The 14206-nt window shown below is 34.1% G+C and overlaps 1 protein-coding gene across 1 annotated transcript; it reads left to right on the top strand.

Moving 5' to 3' along the window:
- Window positions 1-11495: 11495 nt before the first annotated feature.
- Window positions 11496-12443, top strand: LOC100715099 (olfactory receptor 2B11-like). The gene has a single exon (XM_013145057.1). The coding sequence runs from the start codon at window positions 11496-11498 to the stop codon at window positions 12441-12443; it is 948 nt and encodes a 315-aa protein (XP_013000511.1).
- The last annotated feature ends 1763 nt before the right edge of the window (window positions 12444-14206 follow it).

Here is a 14206-nt window from a genome sequence, read left to right as displayed (position 1 = left end):
ATGACATGTCTGATCACCACACCAGTACCCAAAAAATTATTATGAACATCTAAACTGGGACAATGAAGTCAACAAAGTCATTAATTTAGTTGAAATGAACACACTTGTCGCATGAGTAGTTAAACCAAACAATATAAAGTGGTCAGTGACAGATAAAAGATATAAAAACAGGAATAAGCCAATGATTTTAGTAATAACTCTAAATTCCCTGATTAAAAGATAGATTGATAGACCATCTTTAAAAAGAAGAAAGAGAATTCAATGTGAAATTCTATTCAGAATGCTCATCTGATACAAAGATAAAATTAGAAACTAAAAATCAAATGGTAGGAAACCATTTTTCGTTTACCAGGACTTTGAAAATGAACTTGGGGAGACGTTTTAGTCTCATGAAGAGTAGAATTCAAGTAAAAATTGATTAGAAGATTCAAAGAAGTTTATCAAATATTAGTTAACAGAGAATTTCAACAGAAAAGGATAGCAATTATAAATATATATTCAGCATACATTGGGACATCTAAGTTCATAAAGCAAATGCTGTTGAACATAAAAGATCAAATAGACACTGACACAAGGGAAGCATGTGATTCCAGTTGTTCAGTTTCACAGAAACTAATAACTAAAAAATTAACTAAGGAATACCACAATGGAAACCCAATTTTGAGCAAATATGAAATTAATGAATTTATGTGAGTATTCTACCCTATTTGAATAGGAAACAAATTCTTCTAACAAAAAAGAGGAACTTTCTCTAAAAATCTAGTCTATTAATCTTGCTTGAATAAACACCGAATAATCGAAAACATTTCTTCTATGCTATCAGATCTCAGCACTGTAAAACTAAAAATAAATCACAAAAGAAATATTACAAACAACTCAACATTATATAACACTTTTTGACTACTCAGTTGGCCAGAAAAAAACATGCAAAATGAAATTAAACAATTCAAAGGACCAAATGGGAATAGACCAGAGTATAAACTGCGGGAAAAAATGAAACATGTTCTAGAAAGGAAATCATTGTGAATTCTTAGAAAAACAGGACAAGCTCAGAAAAATAATCTAATCATTCATGCCAAGAATCTAGAAGAATGGTCCACAGGAAAAAATTGCTTCCCTCAAGAAAGCTACAAATGCTGAGAAAAGCAACTAGACATGCCCTGTAACCCTGAAGCCTTCCACTGGAGATTATTTGCAGGCAGTCAGCATGGCAAAGAGAAACAGCTCCAAGTGCCTGAATGACTGTTGCCCTCTGAGGAGTCCTAGTATAGACACAAAGGCCAGAAGAAGAAGCAGCCTCACCACTTGGCACCAGCAGCCATCAGGGAAGCCTTAGAGAAACCATGCATGCCTGGAGAAGCCTGCCTCAGGCTCCACTATCTCCCTAAGAATCTGAGTTCAGAAAAATCCAGCTGTCTGACCCAATATCATATATCAGGCACGGCCAACCAATACAGTAATCACCTGGGACCGCTCAACCAGTCTTCCCAGAGAAAACCATGAAAATGTCAAGAAGAAAGAGCGAAAGGCAATCTCAAATCTCCCGCTCACACAGAGCAAGTATAATAGACATAGACATGGAATAAATGGGAAGTTGAACACCTGAAATTTTTGAAAAGATAGAAACTGAAGAAACAATTTCATGAGACTCTACAACTAATCAGCTCAGAAATATTATTGCAAGTAAAAGAAGAAATCACAAATGTAGTGAAGGAATTGCTGAACGTATCTAAAAACATAGTTTAAGAAAGAGCATAGGAAAATGATGGAAACATTAAAAGAACAATGTAGAAAGGAATTACAATGTATGATATAAATCAAGGAGATATCCAAGAAATTAAAATTTCCATTGCTTGGAGAGAAACTGAAGATAGATTTTCAGACCTTGAAGACAGGATTGTAGCTAGCAATAATGAAAGAAAAGAGCTCCCATAAGTAACAAGAAAATAGGAAATAACAATTCACAGGTTTCAATATGATACAAAAATTAATTTAAGAATGATAGGTGTAAGAGAATATACAGGTGTCAACACAAATGTCACAAAAAGACTATTTACAAAAGTAATCCCCAGAAAACTTCCCAAGTATTGGTAAGAGTCTGACATAAAGGTAAGTGAATCACATAGAACTCCAAGTAACCATAACCAAGATAAATCTATACTAATGTATAGTAATTAAGATCCCAGAAATTCAGCACAAAGACACAATATTAAAGACTGTTAGAGAAAATAAGCATATCACTTATAAAGGAAAACCCATCAGAATAATGACAGAGTTCTCAACACAAACAATCAAGTCAAAAGAGCTTGGAGTGAAATGTTTCAAACCCTGAAATGAAACTACTTCCAATACAGATAGATATACCCTGCAAAACTATCTTTGAAAATTAGTGGAGAAGCCAGATACTTCCATGATAAAGAACAACTGAGTGACTTCATGATCACGAAGAATTTTGAATGGTATTCTATTGAGATAAAGATGACTGCAGCTGTAAGAATAGCAGCAGAGTGGAATAACCAAGGAAGTCAGACAGTTGAAAAGTTGGGGAACCAACAACAGGAGGATAACATGGCAGAGATGAGCCAATGCATGCCAGTTGTAACCATTAAGGTAGATGGCCTCAGTTCACAAAAAAAAAAAACAAACAAACAAACAAAAAAAAAAAAAGTAGCACAAGGAGGGTGGATAAGGAAACAAGATCCTTCAAAGTTCTGTATATAAGAAACACATTTACCTCAAAAGGAAGTTTATAGACTGAAAGTCAAAGAAGAGGAAACAATGTTCCACACAGCAGAAAACCATAAAAAAGCAGGAGTAGCTTGCTCATCAATCACAGAATGGATAATAAAGATATGATAGTTTTCCTTCCATACAAGCGTATATAAGAGGTCCAGTTTCTTTCTTTGTCAGTTACAGTTTGTTTGAATCGCACTGGCTAGTTTTTCCCACCCACCGCAGTATACTAGGGTGTCACAGACCTGGGCAGCCTATGCTGAGCCCACCTCTCCAGGTCAGTCAACCTGCTGAAGGCTTCACTGCATTAGTGTCCAACCTGGTTTGGGCTAGCCTACTGAGTCTTAGTCCCTGACGTCATTCAGGTCAAGCACTCCCCACCAATCCCACTTGAGAGGGTAATATGTGACTGAAGTCACTGCAGCATCCTGTTCTGTCTAGTCTGCCCAGTCCTAGAATGTCCTCTGTTGGAGCCTCCTAGTCTATGGAAGGTTCCCGGTTCTTTTCACTCACTGAAGGTTGAAGCAGGGATCCCCACCTGCTCTGCTTTCAATTCAGTTTGCTGATTCCTGCTCTCACAGCTTTTGCATCTCTATCCCTGCTGTGATTATTCAGATGCAGCAGCAGTGGCAGGAAATTCATGCTATAGTTTCCAGAGTTGCGGGTTCCAGCTTCAGCATTGAGACTATAGCTGTTCCAGTCATAGCACTGGGATTGCATTTGCAGTTGGTTTCTCTCAGCTTAGTTCATTCCTGGGTTGGCAGGATATACATCCCTCTGCTTAGGACTCCTCACTCCACACCATTCCTGGAATCTAGGCCAGCTATCTCAGAGAGCCTCTGTAGCTGCTGTTATCTATCTACCATGTATGGGAAGAGGCAGCAACAAGAAAAGGTCCTCAGTCCCCAATCCTGAGAATACTGACCCAAGAAAGGTAAATGCAATGGAAAATGAGGACAGAAAACATGCAATATTAGGCACAGCACCAATAGACATAAAGCAATATCTATGGGACCACATAGACGAGTTCAAAAGCATAGTATTTAACCAAGTAAAACAAGATACAAGTAGAATAGTTAAAGAAATTCTAATCACCTCACATGAAAAAATAGATGGTTGAATGGGAGAAAGAAAAAGAGGAGAAAGAAAAGGAGGAGAATTGTTTGATGGAGAAAATAAAGAAAATGTAGAATACATGAAGCAGGTCCAAAGAGATTACCAGGAAAAAAAAACTCTATTGAAAGCTAGCATAACAACTTGAAAGAAACTAAGGATAGATTATCTGAACTGGAGGACAGATTGGTAATGTGGGAACAAGGAAAGAAAACCTTAAAAACAACAAGGAAACAAGCAGTAACAATACAAAGGCTGGAAGATGATAAGAGGATCTATAACTTAAGAATTAAGAATATGAAGGAAGAAGCAAGGGTACAGATAAATACATTGCAAAGGCTATTCACAGAAATAATCAAGGAGAACTTCCCTAATATAGGAAAAGTTAAAGATACTCAGATGAGGCATAAAGGACCCCAGTCACCTACAACCCAAACTACACCCAGGCATATGATAATCAAAATTCCAGGAATCCAATGTAAGAACAGAATATTAAAAGCTCTCAGAGACAAGAAACAGATCACTTACAAGGGAACACTCATCAGAATTACAGCAGAAGCCTCAGCACAAAACATTAAATCATGAAGAGCATGGGGGGAAATAATTCAAGCTTTGAAAGATAATATCCTCCAGCCAAGATTGATATATCCTGCACAACTGTCCCTAGAAATTGATGGAAAACAAGGTACTTTCAGAATAAAGAGGAATTAGGGGATTTTGCAACCACCAATTCAACTCAACAGAGAATACTGTAGGACATTCTAAAAGAGAAAAATACCAAGATTCCAGAAACAGTGGCAGAGAGGCCACAACGAATGGAGCAGAAAGTGAAGTGAATAAGACAAATTGACAACTAATGACAGAAAAAGAGCTCAACAGAAATGAGACAGAGAAGGTTGCATATAATTTCTAATATAGATGGCCTAGATACACTAACTTAAGGGAAAAAAGAGAGAATTGCAGGCACAGTATATCAAGATATAGGGGCCCACTGAGAGGTTGTTTATAGCAAATATAATTAGCCTGAAGAAGGTTTTATGGACCAAAATTGGACCAGAGAAAATGGAACTCAATATGATAGGGAACCAGAGAGTAATAGGGGTAACTAGACCATTATTTATGGATAGGTTGAACAGATATGCTTTAATAAATGAAGAAATAAACTAGAAACCCAGCCCAGGAGTGAGAAAGTTCAGAAACACTTAGGTGAAAGAACAGGTTGCTCCAAATACAAAACTATGAGTGTTGGGGAGACCCCAAAATACACAGGAGGATTAAAGGGGAGGAATAATCCTCAAAAAAAAAAAACCAGCAGAAGATATAGCTAATAGTGTATCAGGAATTAAAACCCCTATTATTTGCACCACTCTGCTTGGTTGGAACTTGTTTAATCCCAGTTTGTATAAGAGCACTGGATCTGAGGGGCACAGACAGGTGTCCATAGCATAGGGGACATTTTTAATTCCCTATTAACTCAATCAGGATCCGTGTATGACTTATACTTTTGTATCATCACTGATCTTAGTTAAATCTGGCTTGTTTAATTGCTACTTATATTGACAAATTTTATTCAAAACTGTAAGGTTGATGGTAACAAGTTGAGGAATATAGACAACTATACTAAAAATATAGACAAATATAGACAATGATTCACTACGATATCCATTCTGATATGATCACTACCTGTTTTTGTAGCTCTACACTGTCTACAAGGTTGTATTTCTGTCAATTATGAAACATACTGATATGCTCAATTATACTTATCTGATGATATATCCAATTCTGTTGATGATAATAAGAAACAGCAGTGACAAGGGTAGAACTCCTTATACAGCAGTTTTATATGTCATTTAACTTTATAAATCTGTAGGAAAAAGTTTAGTTCTGTCCTGCTTTGTTATGTTTCTCAATCTAATATAGAAAAGATAGAAATATATGTTAAGACTCATGCTTATGTAAAACCTATAAACAGTTTATGAGAACTGATCTGATGACACATGATGAAATGAACAAAAACTTTGAAGGAAAGAAAGTGGCACTGCAGTACACAATCCAGAGTGTTCTGATGTGAAATCCAGCAATATTATTAATCTTTGGTCAGAAAGATTTTAATCTAATAAGCTGTGTTAGGTCTCAACATAAATGAAGATATGGATAAATGCGTACATGTCTAAGTGTATAGGATTGATAGTCATATTACTTAGTTTTTGTTGGATAGTTGCACAGAACTGTTTCCAGTCTCCCTGGTTGAAAGCCCACTTATATGTTCCACTTGTGTACCTTAACAACTATTTATGGGGGGACAATATGTATACCTCAGCTAGTGATTTATTACTGTCAATTTCTTTTCTTTGAAAGTCTGTAGTATTGCTGCCCGCTCTCTATTTTGTTTTGTCTTTCTTTAAATAAAATAAAGTTAAAAAAGAAAGACATGATATTTTATATGATGGAAAGTTTCCTAGCCACAAAAAACATAATCTTAAAGCTCTTGTTGATAAATGGATGCAGCTTGAGATCATGCTCATGGGTGAAATTGTTTGGACTCACGTGAGTGAACATGGTGTTGTTTCCTAGTATAAAAAACTGAAGGAGTCAGTGGAATCCAAAATGTACAATAGATATTATAAAAGTGAATGTGAAGGAAGCAACTAAAAAGGAAAGGTGGTACCCATTTTTAATTTCCTATTGTATAGTTTTGAACTCTTCTATCATTTTCATTGTTTGGTTTGGTTTACTTTGGTTTTATTTTGTCTTGTTTTGTTTGATTTTACAATTCCTGATGCTATGGGAAGTTATTTTTTAAATAACAAGGTATATTATGGTAGCCAAGGTATCTTATGGTATATTATGATAGAATTCCTATTATCTTGCTTTGAAGTACTGTATTACTTTCATTATTTTGCTTTGATTGGTTTTATATTGTTCTTCTTTTGTTTCATTTTATTATGTCTGATGGTATGGGAAGCTATAATGAAGGTAACAAGAGGTAACAGGATTGAAGATGTATGTTGATTTCCTATTATCTGGTTTTGAAGTTCTGTATTGCTTTCATTATTTCATGTTTAGATTGATTTTTTCTGTTCATCTTGTTAGGTTTTATTTTCCTTAAAATAAAAAAATAAAAGTGAATGTTGAAGAACAATAATAGTCCAAATACAAACCTAGTACAAGGAGAAAGATCATAAAGTTTATAGGAGAAATTAATGAAATGGAAGTTAAAAAACAGAACACACAAGAACTTAACAGCTGTTTTTTTTTTAAAAGAATATACATAATAGATAAACCTTAAAAAGTCTCCAAAAACAGGAAGGAAGACATCCATGTCAACACAGTTAGAAATGAAAAACTGGGGCTTTGAAATATAGCTCAGTGACATGTTGCCTGCCTGCCTAGCACAACATTCTGAGTTTGATACCAGGTACTCCCCTCCCCAAAAGTGGTTAAATTACAATGAATTATTCTGAAATCTGGAAGACTATTAGTAAATAACATTAAAAACTGTATGAAAAAATTGTAAAATCTTGAAGAAATGAACAAATTCCTAAACACACATAAATGACCAAAACTGAATCAAGAAGATGTAAAAATGCTGAATGATTCAGAAACAGGTAAGAAAATAAAATTGAGGCAGTAATGATAGAAAAAAACCTTTACTTTTAATTGGGTCTTACTTAAAATTAATGCACTGTGTGTTAAGAATTGAATGAGTTTATCACAAATAAGAGACTCCCAACTTCAAACTAATTAGACATTCTAGCACTTGCAAAGGGAGCTCTGTCCCAAGGAACTTCATCTATTAATTCATCTGAGATGATAGTAAACCCATGATTTGTGTAAGCAGCATGCATAAGAGTACTAGGAAAAGCATATAAATAGAACACCAACAGACATTCTGGTTATTTGTTTCCTTTCTACCTTAGATTTTTTTAAGCTTTCACAACCTGTATCAATTAAATACCTAACAGTTCTGAGGCTATTTCTAAAGTATGCATCTATGAACTGTAGTTTCTTAGTACCTCTTAACATTTGAAAAATCCAAGTGTTTTTCTCCACATATTGAAAGATTTTTATCAAAATAAGGCAAGTATAACATTTGTTTATATGGGATATTCTTTCAAAGATAGTTGAATATGCAGTATGTGGGTCACAGAGCAGAGAGGATTTCATTTAAAGGTGGCATTTTTTTGGTTGGAGTAGTGATAGAGATTGAAATCAAGATTATAAGCATGCTAAGTAAGAGCCCTTCCACTAAATTATTCCCACAATCTAGGAACTACTTTTCAAACTTTTAAAATCCCCAGTTCAAAGGCTGTAGGAGCAATTAGATAAGTCTTAATGTGCTACTTAATATGCTACTTAATACTGAAAGCACTCAATAAGTAGTATCTCTGAATGATACTAAATACTAAAATTAAAAAACAAAGACTATTTTTTTAATGTGTGACTATAAATCAACATCATTTTAAAGTGTGGTCAAATTATCATGGATTGCCAATTCCACATGTTTCAACTAAGGGTTTAATGGCATGGCATAAAAATACTACCAGCTAAGGGTTTGGTGACTTTTTTGTGGTGTTTTAGTATTTAAATTTAAAACATACTATAATTTAAATAATATATATTGTTAAAATGAAGTACAAGTAAGATACACTAGAATGATAATGTGAGTGGAGACACAAAGAAATGTCACCAAGAATACAGTCTGGAAATTTATTAAAATAAACTTACAACTAATAGATATATAAACATTATTCTAGTGAAATACAGGAAGGAATCACTTGAAATGAAAGATCCAAAACTGTTATTTCACTATTTTTAGTTCTTGATTCTAGAGCTAAAGAAAAGTAGAAAAATCTAAATATACAATTAAGAGCTTAAATGTAAATCAAATTGAGGAGACACAAGTGGTGTTGAATCATTAGGGAAATGGAAGGACAAGGAGTGAGCACCATTCACAGTAAAATATACTTAGCAATGCAAGAGCATGAATAAAATCCAAAATAAAGAAAAATTAAATAAATTTTTGTAAATATACTATATCACTGATATTATAGTTAAATGTCATAGATTTAGTCTTTAAAAATTTGAAAACTAAACCATGAAAGAAAAAACATGGTAATGAAAATATTAACTGAATAGACAGCAGATATTATATTCACTAATGTGGGAGCTTACTTACAATTTTAGAATTGTTTAAAGATTTTTAAATTAATTTTCAGCATACTTATATTATTCACCACAAAGGTAATTTTGGTAAAGGTAATGTTCCTAGGGCCATCTAAGTAGCTCTGTGGCACAAACGCCTACCAGGCATTTGCAAGCCCTGAGTTCTATTCCCAGTACAAAAACAGAATGTTCCTAAACTGGGATGACACTAAAAATAATACTTCAATTTATATAGTGTTTATAAGCATAGGGGCCATGTTCAGTCAGGAAAGATCTGTAAAATAGAGATTATTTTTTTAAATCCTGAAAACTCAATTTATAATCACAGTATCTCACGACCTCATTTAAAACACTGGCTGCTTTCTCATTTCAAACCTATTTATTAGCAGTCTATAGGATTGAATAGATATCAATAACCTAGAGTGCAAGTACTAACATGTCCTTTGTCATAATGCTATACACAGGTGCTATCTCATCCATAGCCAATGTGTGCTGAGGAACTGGAGTAGGTTGTTGAGAGACTGAAGAAAGAACCTAAGCATGGCTTGTGAGATAGAAGGTTTAAGGCATTAACAGGAAAAGGAAAGATTCAGTCTTACTAGCAGAAAAGGATGAAATGCAATGGTTGTGTGCTGAATAGCAAGTCATCAAAAGTTACAATGCCTGGTGATAGCAGGCTGAACTAGTTAATCACCAGGCAGCCTGGGGGTGTCAGATTGGACAGGAATATCACCAGAGAGAATGTGCAGCATCAGTGGTGGCCAGCTGGATAACCACCTTCCACAGTGCTCTCACCTGTTCTGTTTTTGCAGGCAGAGGGTTTATGATTATGTGACATAACACTGTTGTCATGGACTTCCTATGTTCTTATGTATGGTAAGCAACTTAATTGACTTAGCTTTTGGGTGAAAAAGCAGTTTCCAAGGATGATACCAGGTATCTCAGTCCCAGGCTCTGTTAGATATTTAAATATTTTCTTAGGAACAACACATGTATTAAAGCTTTGGTGTAAAAAGCTTATTAGGATATTTCCCATCCTAAAAATAAAGTAATTGTTAAAAATGATTGAAGTTATTATTGCTTCTTTACTGTGATTTTACACCCCAAGATTAGAATGTCATGATGGCAAAGGGGAATATTTACATCTTAACTCTGAGTAGAATTTGGTGAAGCCCTACAGGAAGAACTTACAGAATTTAACAAAATAAACTGTACTTTATTACCCTTAGCATATAGTCTGATCATTTTAACCAATAGGTGATTAAAAAATGTATAGTATTTTGGATACTATCCAGTTGGATAGTATCTTAACTTTCCATCTGAATACTGATCAAACAGAATGGTATGGATTTCATGAAATATACTTTGTCTTGAAATAAAGATAACAATATAAATTTATAAACTTCCTTAATTAAAGCATTTACTACAAAAAGCTATTGTAATCAACTAGCAGAATTTGTTTCAGTGTATTGTTTAACTGAAAAAGAAGGAAATATATCTTGGAAATGTAAAGTGTATTATACATCAGAAGGCTTTTATTTAAATTAGAAAAATGATTATCATAAAACCAAGTACATGGTGTTAAAAGTGTAATTTTATTATATATAGTCAGACTGTCTTTGATAATCATCAAAGGTATTTTATTAAAATGGGATGACAATGGAAAATTCCTACAAAAAGAATAAGTAATTTAATACGAATCATTTAATACAAAAACTAAATTACCAACTTCTAAACTGAACTATTTTGTATGAATAAATTTTCACACAAAAAGCAGTCTTAATAGAAATCCTGTGGTACAATCTAAAGAAAATGCAGGTGCATTAATTCCTAGTCAAATATAAAGAGATGAAAAACAATACTTTAAATGTAAAGTCTTTGAGTTAACAATGAGTTTGACAATTCACTGACTGCTGGATTCGGAAGCATCTATCTGAGATCATCTCATATTTCAAGCTTTCCTCTCATTATTTTCAACTATTGCTGCCTCTGTATTTTGACTCCCCATGTTTCTGTGATCCTTTCAGCAGTGCATCTAAAAGTGAATCACATGATTCCAGTTCCCAGTGTCTCATGTTTTCTTACAGAAACCTGAAGTTAGGGATCAAAAAACATTTTAACTGCCTCATTGGCTGATTTTCTTCCAAAAAAATTTGAAAATCATTATTTTTGAAGTTCCAAAAATGATCACTACAACTTGTCACTGAACCCTCAACAAAAATCAAGAAAAATATAGCCAGCTTAGTTGTGTGTAAGAAATTCAGAATCAAAGCATTATGAGAAAGACTGAGGCCATTTGTATTCATCTGTAGTGTTCTTAAAAGGTTAGTCTTTTGGTGGAAATGACTTTCATTATTTTCCCCCCATGTTTTCACATCCTACACTTCCTGAATAGTCAGACAATGAATAATACTGTGTATCTCCTCTTTATCAATCTACTTTTAATTTTTATTCCTTACTATAAGTGAGACGAGTGGGAGACAATGGCAGTAAGTAATGAAAGCCACCCGGAGGAATTCATTCTACTGGGCTTTGCTGACCGACCTTGGCTGGAGCTCCTTCTCTTCATCATTCTTCTGATAACATACCCGATGGCCATGATGGGAAACATCGCCATAATCCTGGTGTCCAAGGTAGACATTCATCTCCACAGCCCCATGTACTTCTTCCTCACCAACCTCTCCTTTCTGGACATGTGTTACACCACAAGCATTGTCCCTCAGATGCTTTTCAACCTGGGAAGCTCTAAAAAGACCATCAGCTATCTGGGGTGTATACTTCAGCTATACGTTTTTCATATAATGGGGGGTACTGAGTGTCTACTTTTGGCTATTATGTCCTTTGACCGCTATGTGGCCATCTGCAGGCCTCTGCATTACACACTTATAATGAATCAGTGCACCTGCCTCTTACTAGCAACCATAGTATGGCTGATCGGGGCTACCTATGCTGTCTCAGAGGCCACTGTTACACTACTGCTGCCACTGTGTGGTTTGAATGAACTGGATCACTTGCTGTGTGAGATTCCAATTCTGATCAAGACTTCCTGTGGTGAAAAGGAGGCTAATGAGCTTGCACTGTCTGTTGTATGCATCTTTATGTTAGCTGTTCCTCTGTGTTTAACTCTTGCTTCCTATGCTAATATTGGACATACTATACTTAACATTAAGACTTCTGAAGGAAGGAGGAAGGCCTTAGGGACATGTTCTTCTCACCTCCTTGTTGTTTTCCTATTTTACGGTCCAGCTATCAGCATGTATCTTCAACCTCCCTCCTCTATCTTCAGGGACCAGCCCAAGTTCATGGCTCTCTTCTATGGTGTGGTGACTCCTACCCTCAACCCCTTCATCTACACTCTGAGGAATAAGAATGTGAAGGGGGCATTAGGCAGGCTGGTGAGTGGTACTTTCAGATCAATTTACAGTTGCTAGCAATTCAATGAAATTATTTTATATACAGTGAATTTCTATGCTCTAAAGTCTTAAAATAAAAATTTTATTGCATGTTTTCTTAAATTGTATTCATTTTTCTTATGTCTCATATTCCTTCCTATCATGCATACTCAGTAAAGATGCACCTATACAGACACTGCTTTTACCAAATTCTAAAAGCATTCTAGCTCCTTAAACGATTTAGTTCTTACATGACATTAAACGTTCTGTGGAGTTACTGTTTTACTGAGTTTAGGGCACATATTCAAATGAGTAGTATACAGTGTTAAAATGGATATATTTTAGTGATCCTTTGCATATAATATGCATGAGAAATTTTAAGTAATTAGAAAAATAATGTTAATATTGACCCCCAACCTGTAAATTTTTATATTGTTTGAATACTTGAATGTATGAGTTAAAAATGCTTTTTCAAATTATATAATAATCAGTAAAGAAATCATAAAATAAAAAGCAACTTTTTATATAAAGAAGTAACATAACTAGTATTCAAATAGTGCAATTTAAATGTCAATTATATATGTGTGTGTGTGTGTGTGTGTGAATGATTTTCCAAACTGAATGTAAACAAATTCAGTCATTTTAGAATGAACCAGCAAAAGATGGCTACAGTGGGTTAATAAAGCTGTAGCTCATTAATAGTAAAAATAACATATGAGTTACCTTCATTTATTTCATTATCTCTTTGTGATACCAGAAATTGCACCAAAAATAAAGCATACTGAAAGTGTAAACTGATCTTATTCTTTTGTTGTTAAGGGTTTATTTACTATGAAATATCACTGAATTCAATCCATATGAATTCAAAATGAAACAACAAATAAATCAATTTGCCATCATAATTTGTACCTAATTTATGATACAGTTTTTAGTGTGAGCTTTAAAACTAAATTTTTAACTTATACATATCATCAAAATGTGAAGTTAAAAAAATATATATCTGTATCATATATATATGACATATATATATCTGTATCATTCTAAATCTAAATCATTCTAAATAACAACCAGCTGACTTTTGGTTTAGTACTGATTGCTTATCCTAAAACTCTTATAGGCACACACGTAAGTAAAATAAAATGCTGTGATACCATATAATATTTTTATCATTTTGCCTACCTATTGTCTTAGCCTTTCATATACAGCAACCTAATAATTTTTAGCCTTAGACATGAAATTCAACAATATTTCATAAAAGTTATAGTAATACAGACTGATAGTAGCTTTTGTAACTACTGATTGAGATTATCCTTTGTCTGGGGCTACTTGTGGACTACATAACAGACCCAATATATCATTTATTTCAGAAGCATAAACATGATCGAGACTCTGAAATATGATAAATTCCTAAAAAGTGCTTGCAAAGCCTAGTATAAAGAATAATATAATTATTATTGAGAAAACGCCCATAGAAATGACATATTTATACTAAACCATTTACTACAAACTTCTAGTTTATACACGTTCAGTTTATTTCAGGATGAAGGACTCCTTAGATAACTTTGAAAAGCCCTTTGGAGGAAATAAACAAATATATTAAATTTCAGTGTGAAAGAGTTCTCTACCTTTTATTTACACCATGAGCAATCTTGGGATTGATTTTTCTACAAAGGTAGTGAAGCATATTTTCTTCTTTTCCCAAGTACGCCAAACTTTACTAATGAACAAAGAATGATAACAAAGCATTTTAACCCTAATGGTAAAAACAGTAAAAATTCAGATATGCATGTGGAGACATCTTC

This window comes from Cavia porcellus, unplaced genomic scaffold, assembly GCF_034190915.1.
Source record: "Cavia porcellus strain 051 isolate PalLab524CR breed Dunkin Hartley unplaced genomic scaffold, mCavPor4.1 scaffold_13, whole genome shotgun sequence".
Taxonomy (NCBI): Eukaryota; Metazoa; Chordata; class Mammalia; order Rodentia; family Caviidae; genus Cavia; species Cavia porcellus.
This window is presented reverse-complemented; position numbering and strand designations above follow the sequence as displayed.